The 13,313-nt window shown below is 30.8% G+C and overlaps 4 protein-coding genes across 10 annotated transcripts in view; 2 read left to right on the forward strand and 2 right to left on the reverse strand.

Annotated features, from left to right (window-relative positions):
• The window catches only part of LOC126876486 (dual specificity tyrosine-phosphorylation-regulated kinase 1A-like), a 114,880-nt gene extending 102,058 nt beyond the window's left edge, over positions 1 to 12,822 (reverse strand). Inside the window, exons 1-3 of one of the 2 annotated variants that reach the window (XM_050639338.1) lie at positions 12,511 to 12,822; positions 11,532 to 11,656; positions 9,318 to 10,464 (exon numbers count right to left, since the gene is read on the reverse strand). In XM_050639338.1, coding sequence (XP_050495295.1) covers positions 9,928 to 10,464; positions 11,532 to 11,654 — 660 coding nt within the window. In that variant the 5' untranslated portion in view covers positions 11,655 to 11,656; positions 12,511 to 12,822 and the 3' untranslated portion in view covers positions 9,318 to 9,927. Of the gene's footprint in view, positions 1 to 9,317; positions 10,465 to 11,531; positions 11,657 to 12,510 lie in introns of those variants that run through there. The other variant, XM_050639340.1, reaches the window with a different exon arrangement.
• On the forward strand, positions 65 to 2,568 carry LOC126876490 (vacuolar protein sorting-associated protein 4-like). 4 transcript variants are annotated; one of them, XR_007694229.1, is made up of 4 exons: positions 237 to 252; positions 311 to 441; positions 630 to 829; positions 980 to 2,568. XR_007694229.1 is itself a non-coding variant. In XM_050639354.1 (3 exons), exons 1-3 carry the CDS (start codon positions 199 to 201, stop codon positions 1,338 to 1,340), a joined length of 615 nt encoding a protein of 204 aa, XP_050495311.1. In that variant the 5' UTR covers positions 65 to 198; the 3' UTR covers positions 1,341 to 2,568. The 4 variants fall into 4 exon arrangements, 1 of the variants encoding a protein (XP_050495311.1); XR_007694228.1 differs by having other exon boundaries at positions 238 to 252; positions 311 to 423; XM_050639354.1 differs by lacking the exon at positions 311 to 441 and having other exon boundaries at positions 65 to 252.
• Positions 2,554 to 5,331, reverse strand: LOC126876489 (survival motor neuron protein-like). 3 transcript variants are annotated; one of them, XM_050639351.1, is made up of 6 exons: positions 4,415 to 4,750; positions 4,267 to 4,346; positions 3,895 to 4,077; positions 3,655 to 3,769; positions 2,799 to 3,265; positions 2,554 to 2,730 (listed from the first exon to the last, which is right to left on the reverse strand). In XM_050639351.1, exons 2-5 carry the CDS (start codon positions 4,309 to 4,311, stop codon positions 3,003 to 3,005), a joined length of 606 nt encoding a protein of 201 aa, XP_050495308.1. In that variant the 5' UTR covers positions 4,312 to 4,346; positions 4,415 to 4,750; the 3' UTR covers positions 2,554 to 2,730; positions 2,799 to 3,002. The 3 variants fall into 3 exon arrangements, with proteins under 3 accessions (XP_050495308.1, XP_050495307.1, XP_050495309.1); XM_050639350.1 differs by having other exon boundaries at positions 4,258 to 4,346; XM_050639352.1 differs by lacking the exons at positions 4,267 to 4,346; positions 4,415 to 4,750 and adding an exon at positions 5,212 to 5,331.
• LOC126876493 (adrenodoxin-like protein 2, mitochondrial) lies at positions 5,325 to 7,126 on the forward strand. Its single transcript, XM_050639357.1, has 4 exons — positions 5,325 to 5,613; positions 6,015 to 6,127; positions 6,292 to 6,424; positions 6,792 to 7,126. Exons 1-4 carry the CDS (start codon positions 5,465 to 5,467, stop codon positions 6,880 to 6,882), a joined length of 486 nt encoding a protein of 161 aa, XP_050495314.1. The 5' UTR covers positions 5,325 to 5,464; the 3' UTR covers positions 6,883 to 7,126.
• Positions 12,823 to 13,313: the final 491 nt, after the last annotated feature.

Consider the following 13,313-nt stretch of genomic DNA (forward strand, 5'->3'; position numbering starts at 1 on the left):
CGCTTCAAATATCAAATTACGTAACGCTTACTTAATATAGAGAAGACGCCATTTTATCTTTGTATATCTTTGTATCGTCACAGGAGATCGTAGTAAACAAATTAAATGTACATTGGGATGACGTTATAGGCCTAGAAGAATGTAAAACCGCTGTTAAGGAGGCCGTTGTGTATCCCCTTAAGTATCCTATCTCTTTTGATGGCCCGTTTTCCCCATGGAAAGGTATTTTGCTGTACGGCCCACCTGGTACAGGTAAGATACTCGTATTCTTTTCATTTCTGTACGTGTTTACAAGAAATATACAAAACAGGGAAAACGAAGTTAGCGAAGGCAGTCGCGACAGAATGCCATTGCACCTTTTTTAACATAACTGCCAGCTGATTGGTCAGCAAATGGAGAGGCGATTCCGAGAAGTATATACGTGTAAGTTGCTTTGTCTATGTAAGTTTCTTTGTTCCTTTGTCTATGAAGGAGAGATTCTAGGTATAAAATTTTTATTTTTCGTCATTTATATATAAATAGAATAGTTGTTTGGAAAACGAAATGATATCATATTCGCGATGAGGCAATGAATTTAAGGAATTTCGAATATAATATTTAATGAATAATACATTTGTTAAACTGAACAGGTTTTATTTGAACTTGCCTATAGTCATTCGCCTACAATTATTTTTATCGACGAGATTGACTGGATCGCCACAAATAAAGGAGACTGTATATTGTCTGAACCTGCAAAGAGATTCAGATCAGAACTTCTTTCTAGATTGGATGGATTAGTGTCTAATGAGAATTCTAATGTAGTTCTTCTGGCTACAACTAATTCCCCTTGGTACGTATATCACGTTATTTCAATGTTTTCTAAGTAGAAAATATCGTAATATTTCTCCAAATTCCAAATATGTTATTGTGTTGTTTGAAGTATTCCTTCATTATTATTAGTATAATAGAACGATAATATTTATTGTAAATATGTTATTAGGGGCATTGATGCAGCTTTACTCAGGCGTCTCGAAAAGCAAATATACGTATCATTACCCAATGAAGTTGCTCGACTTGGTATATTCAAATTATACCTTAGCAACCACTTATTAGAAAATACAGATATTGTAAACCACATAGTAAAATGTACTGAAAGATATTCTTGTGCAGATATAAAATTGCTTTGTAAGCAAGCGTGGCTACTAGAAATAAGCCCGATATGGAGGAGACTTGAAAAGAAAGAAACACCTGTTACCACTTTGAAATATGAATTAAAAAGTTATGAAATATTAGCAAAATTGTTAAAAAAAATGTCACCTACAGTTATGCAAATAGATAAATATGATACGCGGAACAAATAAATACGCAATCGTAATGACAGATATTGAAAAATATAAATAAATGGATTATCGTTCGAGAAATCATTCGCATGTGTGTGCATGTGTGTATGCGCGCATGTGTGTGCGCGCATGTGTGTCGTGTGTGTCATGTGTGTGTGCGTGTGTGTGCGCGCACACGCTATAGGCTAAGTTTAAAATGTTCGGTTGTATTATATCCTTGTATTATATATGTCGGAGATGAAAGGAAAACCGGAGCCTTCCCTTTGCAATTTTGAGGAAGCCTTCTAATGCTTTAGCCTAGATTTTATCATAACTGTAATTAAGCAATTGTCATTTGTAATTGTTTGATATTTGTGAAAGCGAAAGTGAGTTCGAGGTGACAACTGGTTGCCGAACGTAGCCACGGTCACGGGATAAACGTTTTGCCTGACGAAGGTGTGGATCGGTTGTATTGTTCTCCCTAGAAATCGCATAGAATTGTACTTTAGAGATGTCGATATAATGGGACACACGTTGTATTAGGAATCAATCTCCAGACAGAAACTGCCTAGTAACGGCGTTTGAATCTTTCTCGATGTTTCCAAAGAGTATACAACAAACTTTTGACAGAAATTGCCTAGCAACAACGATTGGAACCTTCTCGATGTTTCCAGCGAGCATATAACAAACAAATGCAGTCGGATAGCGAAAAAGATTTTCATCAGATATTCATTCGTGTGATCGCCTTGGAAAGTGATACATCGAGCAATTTACCGAGTGTCTCAGCAATTGTATTCTGTGTTTAAAATTATTCTACACATAGTAAAGAGTTATCCCGTTGACCGTGGATTCGTTTGAACCCCGGAACATTGTTAATAGCGTTAATTAAATTCATTATTCGTGAAACCTATCGATCGTTAATCTCATTATACGTTAAATTCATTATTCGTAAGACATATTATTCGTTCCTCTTATTGTTCGTTAAACTTATTAATCTTTAATCTAATTATTAGTTAAACTTATCGTTTGTTAATCTTATTATTTATTAAACTCATTATTCATAATATTTTGTAAAATCTTGTTTATTCGCGTAAATATATTCTCTGTTTCGTAAAACAATGGCTAATTCAAACGAAGGATCATTACGCGCCTTAAATCCTAATGATAACCCGACATATATATGTGAGTGTATTTTATCAAAAATATGTTTTTTAGTTTTTCTTATCTTAGTAATTATTTTTAAAAAAATAAAGTCTTATATGAAAATAAAGCTGTTCTTTATTTCAAATAATTGAAGTAAATAAATACAATGAGTTTTATATTTTATTATATCTTATATTATCGTTATATTGTTATTGAAAAAATTGATATAATCAACACTTCTTCCTGTTCTCTTGATTGTTTCTTGCTTGTTTCAAACCATGATAATAACCTACAAAAGAAATAACATAGTCCATTGAAAATTTAATATACAATAAAATACTTATATGAAATAATTACCTGTGTGAAAACCACTAATATACCATGACATCAACATACTTGAAAGTGCGTCTGTATCATTATCTGGTAATCTAGTACATTTTATTAAAATTTCGTATTTTTTTTTTCCAAATAAAATGTTAAACTTATTCCAAATTACTTATTAATATTAGAAGTATTCAGCATTTCATTAGAATTTTTAAATTGTACTTACTCGGCCATTAATTATGGTGGTAAAGGAGGTGCAGGTGGCATTATATCAGTCATCGAATTGAAAGATGGTCCCGATATGAAGTGATGTGCACAATCCATTTTTTCTACATTATATTTTTTCGAATTTACATTTGTAGAAAAATTAGTCTCACAAGTCTCGTCGTTCTCTTCATTGAATTTCTCTTCCAAAGCTTTCTTTTGTTGTGCTATTTGACTTTGCAAACCTTCTGATTCTAAAAGAGAACTCAACTCGACTTTCTCTGTATTACCATAGCCTAAACACAGAGTAAAAGAAATTTTTGTCATTTAATAGAATGGCTGAGTGACATTCAGTTACTGTCCTTACAGGCAATGTACTAGAATTTCCCGTGCATAAATGTATATGTATAAATGTTTGCCTTGATATATGTAGTAATAATCACTCGTCTAATGAGGAGAATTATATTCCAAGCAGCTAATAATGAACAATAAGTAACATGCATGTTTATGGTTCATGACCCTATATCCCACGGGTCTCTCCATAGACATTGACAGGTACTCCTGCCGAGTTAAGAACCTGCTGAATGACACTGTGATAGACTATGCGAAAGCCTTTACTTCATATATATATATGTATTTTTAGTACATTTCTTAATTGACATAACCATCATGCTAAAGGTATTACCTACAAATTTTACAACACACGTGCCATTGTTTTCGTAAATTTTTGATATTATAGCTTCATAAATTTCTCCATCCTCTGAGTATATTGCACGACAAGGTGCTCCTATGATCCATTTCTATAGAGAAAAGATGTGTATACAAATAAATATAAGTAAATAGCAAAATAAAATAATTTGCTTCTTAATCAATATATTTAATAATATTCTGTATCAAATTTGTAATATTCTATCAAAATCACAACCTTGTGTAATTTACTTGCGTGTTTAGGCTGCTTAAGATTTTGTAGGTTTTCTTTCGGTTGAGAATTTCCAACATCCATTCCCATTCGCTTGATAACTTCTTCTTTTGCTAAATTTATTGCTTTATCATATGCTTCTATTAATGCACTATCGTCCCAAACATTATCATTGGCTGTGTCTGTATCCTTTTGAGATAGCAAATTATACGTTATTAATATCGATACAAGTATTTTATTATCAAACTATTGCAAATTATCATATATGTCATTTTTCAAAAATTGACTAAAAGGTAATGGATACTGTTAATTACTATTATGCTAAGATCTTGTACTAAAATAATGTTAAAACCATTACGTTTCCATTACCATACATACGTTTCCATTTCCTCGTATAAAAAGAACATTCATATCATCTGCCATTTTAAAATAACATCATTTAAATATTGAATTTGCTTCTGAAATATTAATTTGTCTCATTTCTTTAACTCTAACACATTGTAAACAATGATGACATTATACCAACTATAATACTAAAAATCTATTCCCCATTCATTCGAAAGATTATTTTTTGAAGCAAGGTTAACATTGAATGTTCCCACACTTCAATAACTGTATTTTACTTTCTTTACAATATCTAACAATATATTAGAATACTATAAAAAAATATTGTATGCACAAAAAACTGTTTATAGCGAAATAGCAAAAGAATTAATCACATATTATAACTAAAACGAGATTGTTAAGTAGATTATATTATACTGCATATGCGTTAGTGTTTCAGCTGGTAAATATAGTTTTTATATCTGAAGATAAATAAGATTTAATTCTATAAAATTGCATAATGAATTATACATCTATTTATTACTATTCGTATTTCCCCTTAGTTGTATGTTGTCAATAGCATCAATCACGAACATATAAATAAATATAGAAGAAACCTCTATATGGTTTCTTCTATATGGAAATGAAAAGGGAAAAATGAACATGGAAGACAAGAAAGTTTTCTTCAGGTTTAGCGTATGCGTGATACGCTTTGAATGTCTCAGATAAAGATAAAGATACTCTGCTCATTTCTATTTGTTCCGCAGAACGAGAAATTTGTTGTCTTTCATATTGGTTTTTACGATTCAATTTTTGGGCAGTTTTCCCTAGCGAGTGTCGGTCCCTGTTTGATATAACCAGACCGTAATTTATACAGATATGTATTATAGATATATATTTGTAAAACTGAAATCAGATGAAATAAATGTTGCCTGAGGTTTTAAACGTTTAATAAAAACAATATTTCATTTGGAAAAAATGTAAGATATGTAAAATTACATATTGATCATTTTGCTGGTCTTGTATCATAAAACGTGTGGCCCGAAGAGCACGTGTCCGGTAGAGATACGTCACTTGTGTTAGGAACCGTTTTATAACCTATCACAGTAAAGGAACGTCGGCAGTATAGCAGCCGAAGAATGCCGTGAAAGTTTCTGTACAAAGTACAATTGATCTACAATTGATATTTTCCGCAATACTTATCTGATGTTCGGTCAGGGTGTCCCATACTCATGATATTTATGACAGTGGAATGGCGTTAGTAAATCAATTACAAAAATTTTCGAGATCAATTCTCGGTATTGCATCAAATTATTCAAAATATACAAGCAACACAACGTTACCCTTTTTGCAGGCAACAAGAGGAATATCGACCACGCAACCACTTTCAGAAAAACAAGAGTAAGTGATACAAATTTTCTTGTGCTTTCCTTCTTTTTTTAATAGAATTTCAGTACTTACCTTCCAATATAAAATTGGTGTCAAAATAATAATGCTAATAATAATGTCTAAGAAATTTTTCTCTTTGTAGGAGTATAACATCTAGAAAAATAACATAGTATTAATAAGAACAACATTGACAGTGAACAACTAAAAATATAACACTGTTATAAATATATGATATACGAATTTTATTTATGTATTATTAAGACAAGTATATCTTATTTTTAAATTATTTCTATTATCATAAGTGATACATATAATTAAGGTATAATTAAGAGAAGATTAATTGAAGAAACACAAAAAATAAGGAAAATAATTATATTGAGATAATTTTTATCTTTCATAAATATTATTTTCAGAGTAAATATAACGTTTGTTAAAGCAAGTGGAGAGAGAATCAAAGCAAAAGGGAAAGTTGGAGATACTATATTAGACATAGTAGTAAATAATGAAATTGATTTAGATGGATATGGTATGTTTTAAAGAAGCATAATTTACTTAATTTAAAATAAATAATTTTGAGGTAGAAAATATTTGAAAATTTTCATTTTTATCGAGTTTAATATTCTTATTATTTTTAACTTTTGATACTTTATTATATAAGTATGTTGTAATATTAAAATATAATTGATATAGGTGCTTGTGAAGGAACATTAACTTGTAGTACGTGCCATTTAATATTTTCGAAAGAAGTTTATGATGCACTTCCTGACAAACCAACAGATGAAGAATTAGACATGTTGGATTTAGCATATGAATTAACAGATACGTGAGTTCATAATAATCAGTATCAAATCATTCACATTATTAATTCTATTACCTTTTAATATTTTATAAAGTGAATTTTTCTTTGTAAATTTATGTAAAAACAGGTTAGTATTGGGTATTTCGAAATCTGCATCTCAATGTAGAATTTCAAATCGCTATCTCTGAATACTACGAAACTGAAATTATAATAAATTTTCATAGTTTTTTATTTATGACCCTATAATCATTACGAATCTATGTTGGAATTAGCATATTTACAATGTTGATTTTCAAATGGATAAATAGAAATCTTATTGTGTATTAGTATTAATTTGTATAGCAATAAATATATTTATTGACATATTCAGTTATATAATATTTAATTTCAGGTCACGGCTAGGCTGTCAAATAGTAATGTCTAAGGAACTAGATGGAATTGAGGTAAGAGTTCCATCAACAATTAATGATGCAAGAGCATAACTGAAATTATCTATAGGTTTTTGAAAATTTGTATACAATGTTATACATCTCTTGTTAAAAAACCCTTGTTATAATTATTAAAATATTGGTATTAAAAAAATATAATAAAGAATCTTGTGTTTAAATGTGAAGCTTATATATATACATATGTTATATAGTATAATTGCAATTTTGATATTTGTACATTGCCATTGTAAAAAGCCTATCCAATTATGAAGAAAATATATCTTTTATTTTTAATATACAGGGTGTCAATTTTAAAACGTTCATCTAAATTATTTTCGTTACTATTAAAGATAAGAAGAAATTACTAAGGAAGACTTAAATGGTTTTAAGATGTGTACTTGGTTATGATAAAAAAGACTCTTGTGGAATAAATTTTGCAACTTCTGAAAGATTAGATAAAAGCTTAGAACCTAAAAAATAATTTGAAATTAATTTCGTTTAGATATACTGTTTGATTTCTTAGCTGTGGGCAAGTTTAAAAGATCATCAAACTCATGGTCAACAAAACAACAGAAATGTACATGCAATGCTTTTTCGTTTCACAACAAGTTATCTGACACTATCATCATTTTCGTGGCACATGCAACATTATCGATTCAGTATAGTAATGTTTTGGATTGAAACAAGTGTCTCGACATTGGGGCAAAATATTTCAACCTTTAAGGACTAAAATTAAAACTTATGAGTTTGTTTATAATTTTAATAGATTTTATTAATATTGTTTTTACTGGTTTATTAATTACAAGAAAGTTTGTAAAAGACTGAAGTTTTATGTAAAAAGTACAAATATTCTTTCAACAAAATTAGTCAAATCACATCATTATTTATACATATTGTATATAAATAAAATATGCGGATATATTACTTTACCCTAGAATTAAAATTCAATAATATTGAGGAATCTTATTTATTCAGATTTTGTACATTATCGCTTCTAACCTCGGATAATAGAACAACAAATTAAATATTTTTAAACAAAAAAACTTTGTTCCTTTGTTTGATTTCCCTTGCTCGCGTTTCTTAACTACTTAGATATAAAATACTTACGTTTTCGAAAATTCATACTTTACAAGCTACTAAACGCTTTATCTGTTCAGAATAATTTATTGTTTTCTTAACTAGGTACATACCAAATACATCTATTAAGTTGGTATTTCTCATAATTACCAGTACATAAAGCTAAAACACTTTTGTACTATGCTTGTTATACATGGATCTAACAAATAATTTAACTTGTGTATTGTCGTTTGTATATTTTGTTACGTGTAAAATATTCTATTTCTACACTACTTACAAGTTCGATAAAGTGTACATTACACATCGTGAAATTTACATATTTTCACTTGGTTACCCTGCCCAATTCGAATATAATTCAGAACGTATGTGCTATATTTATATATTCTGCATTTGTTTTGTATATTATGTACACTGATCTGATCTTTGTAAACGCGAGTTTTACGATATTAATGAGAAATTTGCCAATTTAATGGAAGTTGTTAATTTTTTCTGGCACGTTTCACGTTAGCAGACATTTTTCTTAAGTTACAGTCGAAAAATGTTTTTATGTAAAAGAATAGGAATGATTATTAGGAAGTTATTTTAAGATGACAAGATATTTCACGTCTTCTATTTAAATATAGCGTTAAATTTTAATTCCGTCAATTCGTATATACTCGTACATCGAATTTCCTTTTCTCATGTCATTTCTTTTCTTTCATTTCACATTTAATTACAAAGATAAAGTGTAAGTACGTTGCTCATAAAATTAATATCAAATGTCGCAAAATATACAAAAGTAAACTAAGAAGAGGGGTACATATTATTACACAAACTGTCGTTCATATTGCATATGTACATATGCAGTATAAAAACAATACTTTTTAGTTTTTAATCTCTTGTTTAAATAATCCTAATATCTAAATTTGTATCGGTCATTGATTCGATATAACTGCGTTTATTGGAAGTAATTAAGCTATAGCCTGCGCACAAGAGAAGAAGGAACAAACACGTATAGTATACACGCTTAAATAACAAAATTAAGTCAGTTTACGTTCAATGTGAACTTGATCAAAGTTCCAGTCTCGAATTATAGAGTTTCTTACTATCAGTTTACAAAATTCGATATTACGATTATGTACCGTATTTGAAAAACATAAAATGCTTTGTTCAATTTTAAATAAAACTAATATTTACCAAAGCGAATACGAAAAAAATGTTATCATCAAACTCAATTTTCAATTATCAAACTTAATCCAGCACAAATACAAATGTTCTTCGTGCTTTTTTACTTTTACTACTTTTCAACTCTCTATAGTTCGAGATTTGAGTTCCGCTAACTTTCTTTCTACTGCGCATGCGCAACAGGAAAACTTGAATTACACGTAATAGTAAAAAGTTCGAAAATCTTATCCTTTCGTGGCAGCGAAAGTAACCTAGGACTAGAGGTTCCATAACATTAATAATAATAAGGCAATAATATTAATATTAATAATAATGTAATCGAGTACTACTAACAATATTAATAATAATAATAATAATAATAGTATGGTAATGGCAAGATACACGCGGGTATAAATTAATCATTCCTTTCGTAATATCTACGACGTCTTCGGGATATTCTTTAGAAATTACTTTATTTCTGGTCAATATTCATTAACGAGCAACTTTTCTCTCTGTTTCTTATCACGATTTTTTTCACTTCATCACAATTGTACCGTTAGAAATTATTCAAAACATTGTTAAAATGTCCATGAAATATATGCAATTGCCGTATTGAATAAGCGAGTAATGAAGTTGCTGTTTCACTGAATAAAAGTGAAATCTCCAATGCGTGTGCTCAAGTATATAAGTTAAAAAAAGATTGGTACATCAATGCCTATTATTCTTAATCAATATTCATCATTTAACAATTAGGACCGAATTTTTACAAACCAACTCTAAACCACGACCCAATTTACAAATAAAAAGATCGATGTGTAAATTAACTATCAACTATTAATCTCCAATCCTATGTGAAGATATAATGTTCGGACCAAATTTCTAAACTAACGTGGACAATTCATGCGGACTATTGGTGGTTGCTGCGCTACTTAGATCCAATGTGGCAGCCGGAAGACCAGGACTGACGCTGCCGGTTGCTTCCCGTGGCAAATGCTGCGATCTATTTAGCTTATTTCCAGGACTCGGTGGCGATCTATCTGCTGGTGTATCCGGTGGCGTAACCACGTTTCTGTGTCCGCTCACGTTCAGATGATTGTGCGTCGCCGCGATCGGAGCTGGCGATGAGAGCAACAAGGGCGGTGGGGACATTGACACGTGTCGATGATGATGATGGTGATGATAGTGTTGGTACTGTGCAGCTCGGCCGTGCGTTGCGTGGCTGGTATTTAGTTGGTTCGTCACGGGCCCGACTTTCGTTGGGCAGCCAGCATGGTGGATGGTTAACGGGCCACGTAGTTGTTGTTGCTGTTGTAGCTGTGGCTGGTTCTGGTGCTGTTGCAGCTGCTGCTGACGCTGCAGCTGTACCGCCGCTTCGCACTGTTCGCGCGCTAACGCCTTCACGGCATTCGTCTTCTCCTACGAAATAAGAATGATAGGTTAGGTTGTAGTCAGGGGCCATAACAAATTAAAAAAGTTATAATATAAGAATTTACATTTTAGTTGAAATGATTCTAGTTACGAATAAGTATTAAAGATGATTCAAATCTTTTTCGTTACCGATAACCATGGTGAAAACTCTTTTGGATTACTTTCAGCCATTGTCAATCTTATTGTCTTATTATACTACATGCTTGAAGTAGAAGGAGGGGTACAGAGAAAAAGACTTTTTCTCGGCAAATATAATCGTTACTCAATTATTTTGTTCAACAGTTTTACAAATCTCCCCAAAATAAACGAGAATACGAAAATACACTGAATATCGTGTGTATGGTTATTTATAAAATCCCCTTGAAATAGTTGCGATCGCGGATCACATAAACAAACGAACCTGTCATTCTACAGAGTATCTTTTTCGGTGAAATTATGCAAACGTAAATGTAACTTCGGTAGATCTCCTCGAGAACTTGTAAGCTTATATCACTCTGACCCAACCAGTCCACTCTAAAGTGTATAATTTATAAAAGGGGATTATATTAATACGCGGAGGATGTGGTAGGTGGTAAGTTTTGCATATGAATGTTTGTTGATACAACGAATGGTTAAATGGAGGTTTTCATGAATGTGATAAGGACTAGATCGAATGTTTTAACATTTATAACTAGAATGCGTATTTTTATACAAGTTTGTAGTTTTACGAACATAATCAAAGAAATAAAATTTTAATAGAGATTTGTTTTCTTATATACGTATATTTTAGCGCATTTTATGCATTTTGCGCCATTTGCGTACTTTTCAATTTCGCACGAACGTATAAAGATCCGCAATATAATTATAACGCTTCTTAAAAATGTGAAAAATCCTGGTTTCCTAAAAGCTTGCAATTGATTTCAGAAAAATTTTTATGAACTCTACCAGATAAATTATGGTAACTCTGAAAAACAAAATTTCACGATAAAATGATTTCCGGGTAAAATACACATAAAAGATGATTTAGACGTGTTTGAACGTGTTCGTTTTCTTTTTTAATAGCGATATGTTCTTACCCTCTGCCACACGAAGACGTTATGGACCATTGCGCATCCACAAAACACGATGCCAAGGCCTATGAAAACCGACGTAACGATTGCCGGCGTCGAATGAAACTGGATGAATGTATACAATATCATACCTGAAAGCATTGTTAGAGGATCATTATAACACGTATGCCATAACAAGCGGGACAAAGAATCGGCGCAAATACATATTCTCAATACATATAATTCTCGAAGCGTAAACTATATACATATGCTTTTAATTGAAATTTTCAATACTAGTTGCAAATTATTTTTCAATTAATTTATTATTTAAGTCTTTATATATCAATTCTCGACGAATAAATTACTTAAATTATAGAGAATCTATCTTCAGACAATAGAGAATTCAATATTTTTGGTCGTTAAGTAATTTACAAATTTCTAAAACGATTACGTTCGAAGTTTTGGACAGTATTTGAAGTTTCTAACATGACATTAAAAAAAAATAAATAAATTTTATGATATAATTAAAAAAACATTGTAGTCTATCATAATTTCTATTCCGTCAAATTTATTAAAACGCAGTTTTCTTCTGAACAGAGTCAAAATGTCCGTCTTGAATCGAGTTCAACAGCTTAACGATCGATCGAGCGAATGATAGCTGTGTAAACTAGCATGACACAACGTAAACTTTAGATTAGATCTCGATCCATCCACCAGCCGTATTCATGCATGACATGAATATTCTGTTTCAGCTCTTTATAAATTAATCTGTTAAAACTTCTCTAAAAGACGATCATTTTTTATTTTTCTAAGAAAAATAATGACTATTCGGCGTTAAAATTAACTTTATTTCCATTGGATTTCTAAACTGATTTCATACACTCAGAGATAGTTCACAGTATCTTTTAGATTCATGCCTGAATTCAAGAAAAATTAAACGTATAACTTATGTACTAGTATCTTTCAAAAGGTTAAAGTTGACAGAATTGAAGGAATTGGTTCTTACCAGTTAGAAAGACGGGAATGCTAATGAAAAACCCTCCGACAGCACATATCCGGCTGATGGATGATTTTTGCAGGTACTTGTTACTCCTGAAACAGACAAAATTTGAAGTGAAAGTCAGTTTCACGATTCTATGATAATTGAGCGAAATATAAAGGAACCAGTTTTTTGTTTAACAGCCAAGAATCTTTCAAAAATTCTACTGTAATTGATACTTCAAATATATTTAGTCAGACAAAGGATAATCATAATCGCAACGTTAATCTTAACTTTAATTCAAGGATCAAACAGTATCATTATACATATAAAAGTAAACATAAAGTCTATCCACATTGTTGTTGTTGTTGTTGTTGTTGTTGTTGTTGTTGTTGTTGTTGTTGTTGTCGTCGTTGTCGTTGTCGTTGTCGTTGTCGTTGTCGTTGTCGTTGTCGTTGTCGTTGTCGTTGTCGTTGTCGTTGTCGTTGTCGTTGTCGTTGTCGTTGTCGTTGTCGTTGTCGTTGTCGTTGTCGTTGTTGTTGTTGTTGTTGTTGTTGTTATTATTATTATTATTATTATTATTATTATTATATGTTATTCTATAATTGATTTTTATTTCTTTATTATCAATATTATTCTATTTTCTATAATGATTCAATTATAGATCTTATTTTTTGTCAATCATATTTCACTGAAATGATCACTTTGAAAATAATCTAATAGTAAAAAATGAAAAATAATCTTTTTCTACCTTGTCTTCATTTTTTACAAACTCTGTCCACCGCCGCAAACCTATTAAATGCATGAAACGACAAAGCAAAGCTGCTTCA

Source organism: Bombus huntii, unplaced genomic scaffold (genome assembly GCF_024542735.1).
Source record: "Bombus huntii isolate Logan2020A unplaced genomic scaffold, iyBomHunt1.1 ctg00000077.1, whole genome shotgun sequence".
Classification (NCBI taxonomy): domain Eukaryota; kingdom Metazoa; phylum Arthropoda; class Insecta; order Hymenoptera; family Apidae; genus Bombus; species Bombus huntii.